This window comes from Rhamphochromis longiceps, linkage group LG7 (genome assembly GCF_057381845.1).
Source record: "Rhamphochromis longiceps isolate RC_006_pf linkage group LG7, R_longiceps_female_GT1.1, whole genome shotgun sequence".
In the NCBI taxonomy this organism is placed as follows: Eukaryota; Metazoa; Chordata; class Actinopteri; order Cichliformes; family Cichlidae; genus Rhamphochromis; species Rhamphochromis longiceps.
In genome coordinates, this window is record NC_140563.1 from 13,313,348 (window position 1) to 13,324,525 (window position 11,178).

The 11,178-nt window shown below is 37.8% G+C and overlaps 2 protein-coding genes across 4 annotated transcripts; both read right to left on the reverse strand.

Moving 5' to 3' along the window:
• Window positions 1-42: 42 nt before the first annotated feature.
• idh3a (isocitrate dehydrogenase (NAD(+)) 3 catalytic subunit alpha) lies at window positions 43-6,172 on the reverse strand. Of its 2 annotated transcripts, XM_085412248.1 has the most exons (12): window positions 6,081-6,159; window positions 5,693-5,758; window positions 5,151-5,213; window positions 4,939-5,022; window positions 4,628-4,742; window positions 4,141-4,328; window positions 2,382-2,515; window positions 2,194-2,296; window positions 2,020-2,084; window positions 1,195-1,279; window positions 923-1,075; window positions 43-831 (listed from the first exon to the last, which is right to left on the reverse strand). In XM_085412248.1, exons 1-12 carry the CDS (start codon window positions 6,105-6,107, stop codon window positions 748-750), a joined length of 1,167 nt encoding a protein of 388 aa, XP_085268374.1. In that variant the 5' UTR covers window positions 6,108-6,159; the 3' UTR covers window positions 43-747. The 2 variants fall into 2 exon arrangements, with proteins under 2 accessions (XP_085268374.1, XP_085268375.1); XM_085412249.1 differs by lacking the exon at window positions 5,693-5,758 and having other exon boundaries at window positions 44-831; window positions 6,081-6,172.
• A 415-nt stretch (window positions 6,173-6,587) lies between these two features.
• lrrc61 (leucine rich repeat containing 61) lies at window positions 6,588-10,600 on the reverse strand. 2 transcript variants are annotated; one of them, XM_085412252.1, is made up of 9 exons: window positions 10,356-10,402; window positions 9,299-9,394; window positions 9,073-9,219; window positions 8,901-8,961; window positions 8,651-8,736; window positions 8,505-8,570; window positions 8,341-8,409; window positions 8,068-8,193; window positions 6,591-7,963 (listed from the first exon to the last, which is right to left on the reverse strand). In XM_085412252.1, exons 1-9 carry the CDS (start codon window positions 10,381-10,383, stop codon window positions 7,857-7,859), a joined length of 786 nt encoding a protein of 261 aa, XP_085268378.1. In that variant the 5' UTR covers window positions 10,384-10,402; the 3' UTR covers window positions 6,591-7,856. The 2 variants fall into 2 exon arrangements, with proteins under 2 accessions (XP_085268376.1, XP_085268378.1); XM_085412250.1 differs by lacking the exon at window positions 8,068-8,193 and having other exon boundaries at window positions 6,588-7,963; window positions 10,356-10,600.
• Window positions 10,601-11,178: the final 578 nt, after the last annotated feature.

Consider the following 11,178-nt stretch of genomic DNA (forward strand, 5'->3'; position numbering starts at 1 on the left):
GGGTGGCTCAAAACTATTGTATCTATTCTGCAGAATGAAAAAAAGAGAACCACACATAGTGTTTAAAGGATATTTTATTTAATAAGTTTAAAGTTACACCATTTTAATGCAACTTTTACCTTACCAACACTGATTTTGACTTCTTTAAAATGATACCAATCATCTTGCCTGACAGGAAAATTGGTGGAAGTGCTTTATAACATTGATGAGAAAGACATGCTTCTACCCAGAAATCAGTTATAACAGCTATCAGAGTCATTTGAATAACACTGAATAAAAATTATGGCATTTCTCATGTCAGTGTAATACCAATTTTACAATAATTACATAAGCAAACAGTAAGTTTTCAAAAAACATTTAGTGAAAAAAATCTCTAATGTGTTTACAGATGGATTATCTAAGCAACTAAATGTGAAGCGGAGTTTGACTTCTTAGCATATGATTTGTTTGTCAAGTGGAATTTGTGGCTGTGTCTTCAAATACTATTGTCAAATACATTAAACACATTTCACCAATAAATAGATAATATTCACCACTGATACACAGGAAAATCACATATGCATATTCCATATACACAAACCACTGTTAACACAGTTGTTTGGATTGTGCAGAGAGAAAAATTAAACATTCAGGATCTCAAACTCCTGAGTAGTTTTTTCTTTTTTGGTTGAAATGTGCGGATACAGCATGATATGGTCAAGTGGGCAAAACCCTAACAATTAACAAACATATCTCACTAATGTCCTTTTAGTCCATATCCTTCATTCTCTGACATATTGCTTCTGTGAATTCTGAGCACTTTGAGTTCCCTCCCAGGTCTTTGGTCAGAACCTTGAAGATGAATAACATAAGCATTATAAATTAGAAAACAGGTGTACACCATATAACCCAAACTGCAATTCTCCAGAAAAGAAGTAATTACCTTTCTGTCTCGAATTGTGTCAAAACAGGCACTTTCAATCTTCTTGGCATGCCCATGAAGACCCATGTGCCGCAGCATCATGACTGCACTGAGCAGCAGGGCGGTGGGGTTAGCCAAGTCTTTTCCTGCTATATCTGGAGCAGTTCCATGAACCTGATTTTACAGAAAAAGTTGATATTTTTAAAGAACAACAAACACAAATAGACTGTGGATTTTCTGTGCAACTTGTATGTTGATCATGTATCTGCAACTTTACAAAAATGACCCCATACCGACTCAAATATGGCCACACCATTTGCACCAATGTTTCCACTAGGAGTCACTCCAAGACCTCCAATTAATCCGGCACAAAGATCACTGTAATGGTAAACACATTGGGTTACCTTTAGATTTCATAAAACATATACTGGATTTAACATAAATTCATAACATGAATGAGCAATCACATTTTTAATATTGTGTCAATATTTTTGTTGCTTTTTTACAACTCCAGACAATTTTGCTGTCGCCCATGTGTGTTTCAGCTCTCTGTTTTGTATGCTAACTAGTGTGTGCAGGGGTATTCTTGTTCACAATGAGTACCTCCATGGATTGCTCTTGCTCCACCTAACCACTGTTGATACAGGCTGGACAAGTGTCTGATCTTATGCACCACCAAGCTGCATCACGAATCATCACAGCTGTTTAAAGGGATATCCAATTTTCATTCAACCAGGCTGTGACTTCGAGTAACTCCTTACTGTTTTGTTTGGTGTTGGCTACAAGAATAGGGTTTACTACATTTACCATACTGCCTCTGTAAGGACCAGTTAGGTGTTAGTTTTTTGTTAGAGACACTAGGTTTAGAGGTGCTACTACTACTACTGTATTTTTGGTATGAAAACATAGGATTTAATTACACTTTTTTCTTCATTTAGAACAGTCAGGATCCACCTCCTCAGCACTCTCCTGTTCATTCTGTTACCTCCCTTTTTCCTAGTGAGCCACAGTTGAAAAATGTCGTCTTTGATTGATAAAGTGCAAAAGAAAAGACTCATAATTTGCCTTGTTCTTATGAGTATTTTAACATAAAAGATTTACTGGTGACAGTTGTGTACCTTAAGATATCTCCATACAAATTTGGCATCACTAGTACATCAAACTGTGTGGGATCCTGCACCATCTATAAGTTTGGATGAATAAGGACATTAAAAGAAAAATACAGCAAGCATTCTTTTATAGCCATCTAAAACATATTCGGACTAATTTACCACAAAGCTATTGGGACATACATTAAGGCACACGGTATCCAAGTACATCTCAGTGAATTTCACATCTTTGTACTTTTCAGCGGCCTCTCTACATTTTCGTAGGAAAAGTCCATCTGACATGCGCCTAAATGAAAAAAAGAGAAGCAAAAATGTAGTTTCAAGCAGCTTCACAATGACAAATGACTTAACTTGTGCTAAAATATACTTACATGATATTCGCCTTATGAACAGCTGTAACACTGGCTCTCTGATTGTTTCTTGCATATTCAAAAGCGTACTCTGCAATGCGTTTGCTGGCTTGTTCGGTGATGAGCTTAATACTCTGTACAACACCATCAACAATCTGAAATAAAAAGAATGAAGAGTGAACACGACTACAGTGCTGTGCAAATGCCACCCCTCATTACTTGGAGATAATTTATCCAAATTTCAGGAGTGGGACCACACCTCATATATAAACCTCCTGCATTGCAAGCTGTTTGTTATTGTTTTCGTGCCCTATCCTGCCTGTTTCAAAATTAATTCACCTCTCATTAGTGGCCTGAGACCCACCGCCAATCCCTTCTGAGGCCTTCCCCAGTCTCAATTCACGCTTATGCCATCTGCTGTTATCTTAAAGAAATGCTGTCAAACCTAAATGAAGATGTGGTCCCTGCTAGGTAATTTATATTTTACTTTAGATGTTTAAAGTGGTCTTGACCAGTAGTTCTTTGAGTTTTCTTTCAAAGTGTATCTTTGGACTGAAAATGTGTGAAAAAGCAGCCAATGTTCAGTCTTTGTCCCCGACCATTTTCAGAGGGGTGTTTTGTTGTCTTTAAACTTTGTTAAGAAGCAGGAGTACCCAGAAAGAGCCCACACATGAAATTAGTGAAGTTAGGGTAAGTGGTGATTCTAAATTGCCCTTGGGAATGAATTTGATTGCGAATGGTTGTCTGTTTCTTTGTGTTTGCCCTGTGACACACTTGGGACCCATCCAGAGTACATATCACATCTTGGCCTATGACAGCCGGGATGGCCTCCAGCCCACCTGTGACCCTGAGACAAGTTAAATATGAGCACAAAAGTAACCCATGGAGTGTTTTCCCAGGAAATGTAAAGTATAAATAACTGCTTAACCCTTTAGTTTAACAACAACTAATGTAGCAGTAACTAAACCTTGTAACTCATGAGTAGCTGCACAATACTGTCAAATAATAAAACTGAACAATATTTTCTACCTGGGGTGATGTAGCTGGGCTCGAGTTTTTTAACCACTTGCTTAAGGCCTTTTTCCCCATGTTTGGATTGGCATCATAACTGTGGCCTATTAAGAGGTAATTTCAGTCATTTCTCTTTCTATCATATGGAGTGTAACTAGCAAGCAATGTTCAGTTGAGACATTTGTTTACTTTTGGCTTGCAAAACTTACCTTTTCCTCATTTGTATTCAAGTTGTACTCAAGTGGTGAAATGTGTTTGTTGCTTCCAACATTAGTGGAAACAATTTTCAGAAATGTTTTCTTTTTTTAAGAAGCTCTGTTTTTTTCTGCAGTAAATTATAACCAGAGGCCGAGATTGACTCTTTCTCTAATGTGCCCAAGCGTGTCTTGCAGATGCCCACACCAGGGATGTTATGCAAGTGTCACTGCTTTAGCAATGATATCATGATATAACATTTTTATTTGATGTAAAAGTTTTATACCGGTATGATTGCAAATGATACGATATGGGAAAAATCTACTCTAACACACCGCCAATGCAGTAAATGTATACTGGGTAGGAAAAAACAAACAGTGGAACACTATTGGTCATGGACTGGCCTCTTCAGAGCCTGGACCGCAACATTTCTGAAGCAGTGTAGGATCAGCTCAACCAACATCCAAAGAAAAGGTTTGAATGTTCTTCCAGAAGCCTAGAGAACTATTCCTGAAAACTGTTTAAAGAAATTACAAGAAAGCTTGTCAAAAGGTAATGTTAATAAAGGTCTTACAACATGTTCAATTCCACTGTATTCTCCCTCGGTGTTCTCCCTGATTGTGACCAGGTTCACATCAGTGTAGGGGGTCTGGTAGCCCTCAATGGACACGCAGGGCCGCACATTAGCATAGAGGTCGAAGGTTTTCCTCAACAACAGGTTCATGGAGGGATGGCCAGCAGCTATTGGTGTCTTCAAAGGGCCTTTAGATTGTTAAAGAATTCAAAAATATTTCATGTCAAACCAAAAGAATATATCTAAAAACCTGGTGATTGGTTTGGAAGTTTTTCTCTCTTAAGCATGCCAAATTAATTAATGCCCCTAATAAAATTTAATTTCCAAGCTGCTGATGTGGGAACACATGAGAGTGAAGTTCCTGGAATAAAGAGATTAGTACATATTCCCAATATACACACCATTACCTAGAACTGTCCTACTGTTTAACTTTGCCTTAAAAAAACAAAACAAAAAAACCCCCATATAGATAAATCAATCAGGTTACCTTTCAGGCCAATTTTGTTCTTGTCCATTGATTCTTTGGCATCTGGAGGTATCATCCACTTTCCACCAGGTCCCCGAATGGCTGTAACATTTCTCTCTTCCCACCGAATAGGTGCCTATATCAAAAGGACATTCAATTCATTCTTTTTTCCCAGAACCTTTGTTATCTACAATTATACTAATCATATTTCTATTGTTATATGATTTATGTGGTATCAGTGCTCAAGCATTATATTATTCTCTGATAAAATCTGAAAAATAAATATGCATGTTAATGATTTTCTTTTTTTTAAACTGTTTTTCAGTACTAACTTTAGCTGCTTCAAATATCTTCATGACAGCATTGGAGATCTCTGGACCAATCCCATCACCGGGGATTAAAGTGACAGTCTGAATCTGTGAGGCAGGACAAACACAAGTTTTATTGCACACTGATGAGGTAGTTCAAATTTAATATAACCTCGAAGTTACAGAAAAAACCTTCACACAAAAAAGTCTGTAGTTTTACAAGGAAAAATAAATACCCCACGGATGAAAGTCCTGGATTGTGGAGTCTCATTCTTCAAAGCCCCAACTACCTGTGACAACTGAGAAAAACACAAAACACAAATTGATTTTTTTCCTCCCAACACTATTCTGCTGTTTATTTATGGAAATAAGAAAAAGCACTGAAAACATGTCTGTGTATAGTGTGAGGTGAACTGAACAGATGTCTTGAGTAATGATGATGACCAAATTTGTGCACTGCTGTGTTTAACAGTAAAACATTTTTGACTGGTATAGCTGTTTGGCAAGTTTGTATTGGCTTTGCAAACGATTACATTGTCAGTGTGATCTAAATATGTAAAACAATGCAACTGCATGAAGCTCCTATGTGAGCAGGCAGAGAGACAGGAAGACAGGCAGACAGACAAACAGCCGAAGGCAACCCTGACTTTGAAAAGATTACAAAACAGAGTCTCTATTCCAGATGTGGTCACATCAGAAGCGAGAGTAACTGCCTGCGAGCTCTTTTTCCAGTGCAGCAAGGATATACAGTATTTAAAGTTAGGTACACTTAACTTACTTCCTGTGGTTTGAGTTTATCCTTGCCATTGATCGATAAACCCAACTTTGTTAGTAGATTAAGAATCTGTAGATGATAGACATGTGTTTCCATAACGCAACCTTAATAAAAACATGTTCAACTAGAGCAACGAAGCCATAAATTGCTTCTACATTGCATTACACGAGAACATACACTTGGCTAAATAGCTGCTAGCTAAACGTGTCGAGTTGCTATAGCAACTACGGGCATATAGCCTGTGCGTTAGCGGTCAGCTAAGTAGTTAGCAGTGGATGTTCTGCCTCTGGTATGCTGTCAGCGGGACAGACAATAAGTGTTCGCTGATGAACTGAAACAAAATTGATCTAGTGCAACTATGACACATTTCCATAAGTTTCAACGCACATACCGCTGACCTCCACGCCTTCCCTGCCATTCTGAACGAACCAAGGTCGACACAACAGCTGTAGCAACTGTCGAGCTTCTTCTTCTTGTTGGCGGTATTTTACACCCTCCGAAACGGTGCATTACTGCCACCAACTGGTATGAAGTGTGGACAACCTCGAATCCTATGTATATATGTAGGATTCAGAATCAGAATCAGAAAGGGTTTTATTGCCAAATGTTGAGCAGGTTTACAACATTAGGAAATTGCTGCGGTGCTTCAGTGCAAACATACTGTCATAAATTACACTTAAATAGACATGAAAATAAAAATAAGAATAAGAATTAAAAGAATATGTATATATATATATATATATATATATATATATATATATATATATATATATATATATATATATATATATATGACTCGCCTGTTCCCACTTGAGCTTCTCATTTCTCCTGCCTTCATTCAGATTTTGTAAAAACAGCTTCCTTTGCTTTCTTACTCCCATTGCCTTTTTTATCCCCCTTCCTCCATTTCCGCCGTATTAAGCCCTCTATCTCTGTCCTACTGACATGAAAGACGTTTTCTGGCCTTTGTCATATGTGCCATTTCATTTCCTTTAACTTCATAATGTGCTGATAGCCATAAAGTGTTTGCTGACTATCAAAAAGTCCCAATAACTGTGCTGTAAAGCGGCCAATGATAAAGCTGAATCTGAACTTACTGTTATTTTTAACTGTCTTATGATTGCATCGACTGAACTACTAAAAGTATTGAAAGTATTTCTCCTGTGTATGCTGATTACGTCTTTATGTCAAATGGAATGTAAAACTCAAAGACAGGATCTCTCTTGGCTCTTACTTTTCTAACTTCAGGATAAAGATGATGAAAAAAGACTAAATTAAACTAAAACTAAATGCAAGCTTCTCATATGGGCTATATTGTAAATAGCATAATAATAGTGAATGTCTGCAGGTGCTTAGCGTTGCAACACTATTACCGCCTGCAGGTGGCGCCAGTGGACCGCTTCTAACACGCCGAGGAACAACTTCTGCAGGCTATAACCTTCTGCTTTATGTTTTAAAATCATGTTCATTGGTTCAGAGTGAGCAAACATGGGTCTGTATGAATATATGTATGAGTTGTATACATATCACACACATGTTTTGTATAATATATACAGATATATTAGTAAAAATAAAAGCGGGGGTACACCATTAAAGCTTCATACGCACTGTATTTTACACATTTTGATTGCACATATAATAAACTTTATGGTATAAAACAAGTAGAAACAGCTGAAGCAATCATTAAATCACCTTTTTCTTTTTGCAGAAATTGAACTTGCAAAGAAAGCACACAGCATGGGACACAATAACTTCCCGAATTCTCCAGCAATGCAAAATGGAAAAAAGCTATAAATTACTGAGAACCAATAGAAAATCTTAAGCAGCATAAAACAGCTCTCAGCATAAATGGAGGCTACAATATGGTACAAAATGCACACTGTGCAAGTAAAAGACATCTTTGAACCAAACTGAGGGCTGTCGGTACGGGTAAAGGTTTTCACACCACCTACATGTTTTGTCCAATACCCAATGCATAGGATGAGTACAAGGTCAGCAAATGCCACACACTGCAAGACAGCGCACGTGTGTCAGGCAATGGTAAATGTCAAGCATTTCGATACAGAGTGGTTAATCTGCAAAAATCTACAGTACATTAGCCATGGTATATCACACAAGCAGAGAAGTTGATAAATGTTGCCTACAAATGTGTTCGAAATAGGCCGGCTCAGATGGCATATTGTTTTGGTTGCTTCTTCAGGCTCATGGATCTTTCAGTTTGTGAAATCACATGAGTGGCTCTGTTGTTGAGGAGTCTGCATTCATGAAGAACATCTGTACAAAGAAAAATACATAAAAAGTCAAGGAATGCACTATGCATCTAACACTGTTAGCAACCAGCTAGATATCTAGGAACAGGTCTGCAGATATTCTCTTACCATTAAATTGCTTATAGGCTTCTTCAATAATGGCATTATTAGATCTCTTTATCTCCCAGTAACTATCTTCCACCCATGGCTTGCAATCAGAATGTTCAACAAGCTGTCCATTCTTGTACAGACCAGCTGATCATCATTCAAAAAAAGTAAATATCAGTCTCGGTATATTATACAAGCAGAGGCAAACACAAATGCATCACAACTGTCAGCGGTGCCACAATCACCAAATTAATCCAGTAAACAAAGTGTGACAACAAGTTCATTAAAATATACCTTTTATGGTATCATCAATGTCCTTGCATAACTGATACAGATCGCTTCCACGCCCAACAACTCTTTCACCTGCAATTTAAGCAGATTAATTCATTAAAACACGAAACTCTTACAAGTTAATGTTGAGCAGTTAAATGTCCAAAGAATGGGGAAAAAAAACTTACCATCCAGGACTTTGATATTGGGGAACATCTCGAGAACTACCGCTCTATATGAAGAGTTTCTGCACACTGCCATAAAGAAACTTAACATGAGTTCATTAATTGAGAATTTCCATCCACTGGAATATGTTCAAAGTCACCAAAATTACCTGGATTAGTGTAATTATATGTGTTGTCTTTCAGACGTATATTTTCTAGCTTTCTCAAAGAAACAAGGCAGTGTAGGTTCTCAATACTGTTGAAAAGCAAAACAGACATGCTCTTAAAATGCCTAACAACATAGTAACTTATGCATAAAGCTTTTCTGCTTTTATGTCAGTAACACAGCCGCTTGTGACATATTCACATTTTTAATCACCTGCAGGAAAAAAAAGACATTCAGTGGTTATTTAGTCTTACCTGGATATAATATTACCAGCCACATTTAAGTTCTGTAAAACGTCACAAGTGCGCAGGGGCTCTGGAAATACAAAAGCAGTGACCAATTTATGAGAAATTTTAAAGCCTTTTCATGACAGTAATCATCTTAATAATGCAAGAAATAAATAATCTTTTTCTTCTAAAATTGTACCTAAATTGGAGACCCTGTTGTTAGACAAATTGAGGACTGAAAGAAGCCGTAAAGATGCTAAAGGAGCCAAATTTGTGATATTATTTCCAGAGAGGTCCAGTCTCTCCAGGTTTATACATTCCCCAGTGCATCCAAGATCATGTATACCTACAAGACATACAATTTAAATCATAAATGAAATGCAAATTTTGCAGAATGAAATGCTAATATATTATTTCCATCTTACCGAGATTTCTTAATTTGAGAAACAATATCGACTCCAGATCAAATTCCCCGGTACGTGACTTGAGCAGCACGGCAGTTATCTTTTCATGGTCTGCATCTGAAAGAATACGAGTCACAAGACTTCAGCAGAGCAAAGCATATTTATTTTTCTATTTGCATGCACCCACTCTGTCATTGTTCGTGAGTCAGCACAGCAAAAGAAAACGCTAGAAGCACAGTGTCTGTTCTGCTTACAGTATAAGCAAATAATCCAGGCAATCATCTCTAATAGGGGACAAAAAAAAATTCAGACAAGCAGTTTCTGAATTTCATATCTGGCTGCACGCTGGGATGTCCTCTTGAGGATAGGGTCACAAACAGATGTGCTGCTGGGTGGTATTATCTCGCCAGTTGTATGCATAAATAAAAGAAACCCAGGGAGTTATATTTGGCTTGATTCCCTGAGGCAGTGTCAGCCAGCTCTTATTAAGAGAGGTAAAAGGAAATCACGGTTGACCAGAGATGATGATGATAATGATGCTGATGTAGGGCTCTGTTATTTTCTTGGTGATCCTCTTATTATATTTTCAGATATGCAGCACAATTTTTATTTACTTATTTAAAAACTAAATGAGCACTGACAGACATGGATTTATATCCTTAAATATGACAGAGAATGGATTGGGTGTAAGCAGGGACTAATGTTTTGCACTGCACCTGCAGAAAGAAAGGTCACGATGTTTAGATTACCGCACAGTCTGCCAGCAATAACGTTACAACTTGTTAGCAGAGGCATTAAAGGGACTTTGTTAGCCCATGTTAGCTATATTCGTGAGACAGCGGCTGCGTGAATTAAATCATGAGGATGATTCAGCCGGATGAAAGTGGGTGGGTTCTTGAATATAATTAAAAACGTTCCCCGTCTGTTTTATTTATTTATTTTGTCATGAGATGATATAAGCAAAATGTTGTGTAACAAACAAAAAGGGGTTATGTTGTAGCTGGAAGCACAGCTACCTAGCATAAGCAGCTAGTGGCTAGCAAAGCAACGTAGCAACAAGCTACCCATCACAACTTACCTTGGTCCTTCTCTCGCTTGGAGTCCATCCTGGGCAACTTTGCTACCTTCAAAGCTGCCTAACCCGGTAAAGAGCGACACTTTTAACCAGTGTGGTGGTTAGGAGAGGTAGTGGCTCTGTGGGGTGAATGTGAAATTATCATCTGTCCTGGTGTGCAGTCAGGATACGCTCACTGTACTGCCGTGCTGTAAATAGCACGCAGGTGGATGAGACGGACCTCAGTCTCCGCAGCCGGCAGAGGGATGGGGGAGGCGATCATCTGCGGTGCAGGCTGCTGAAAGAAGCTGCACACCTGCTTAATTAAATATATAAATAAGAAATGCACATATATTAGATGCCGCTTCTGTGCAACAGGTTCTCGGGTCAATTAAAAGTTGTCGTCTTGCTACTGTGCCGTCGATAATAACTATGCTGGGGTTTCTGCATTTGTGGTATGCTACTACTATATCGTATATAGCAGAATAGTTATGCATTGTACCAAATGGTAATTAGCAGCGGAGCCAAAAAAAACAAGTTTTTCTTCTCGTAATTACTATACATATAAATATAATATTGGGCTTGTACTGTATTAAATCTGAGGTGGACATATTGTAATATTAAATATCATTGGCATAGTCACCTGTAAGATAACTTTTATCATTGTATTTACTGTGCATACTGCAGGTTAACAATGTATATGTTTGTTTGTTTTTTAAAAACGAGCAAAAAAAGTGCCCAAATTTTACAATTTAGCAATAGCGGACTGGTTTAAAGCACAGATTGCATCTTATCAGTGATATCAGTAATAGTCTGTTCGCAATATTGTGTAAGATAGAAGAAGAAA

Excerpts from the sequence above, each read along its gene's own strand:
- idh3a (XM_085412248.1), bottom strand. The coding sequence starts at position 6,107 with ATGGCAGGGAAGGCGTGGAGGTCAGCG. Across the intron at positions 5,759-6,080 it reads GGAAGGCGTGGAGGTCAGCG|ATTCTTAATCTACTAACAAA; the intron begins GTATGTGCGTTG and ends TATCATCTACAG. Across the intron at positions 4,743-4,938 it reads AGATATTTGAAGCAGCTAAA|GCACCTATTCGGTGGGAAGA; the intron begins GTTAGTACTGAA and ends CTTTTGATATAG.
- lrrc61 (XM_085412252.1), bottom strand. The coding sequence starts at position 10,383 with ATGGACTCCAAGCGAGAGAAGGACCAAG. Across the intron at positions 8,737-8,900 it reads GCTGGTAATATTATATCCAG|TATTGAGAACCTACACTGCC; the intron begins GTAAGACTAAAT and ends GCTTTTCAACAG. Across the intron at positions 8,410-8,504 it reads CAATATCAAAGTCCTGGATG|GTGAAAGAGTTGTTGGGCGT; the intron begins GTAAGTTTTTTT and ends CTTAAATTGCAG.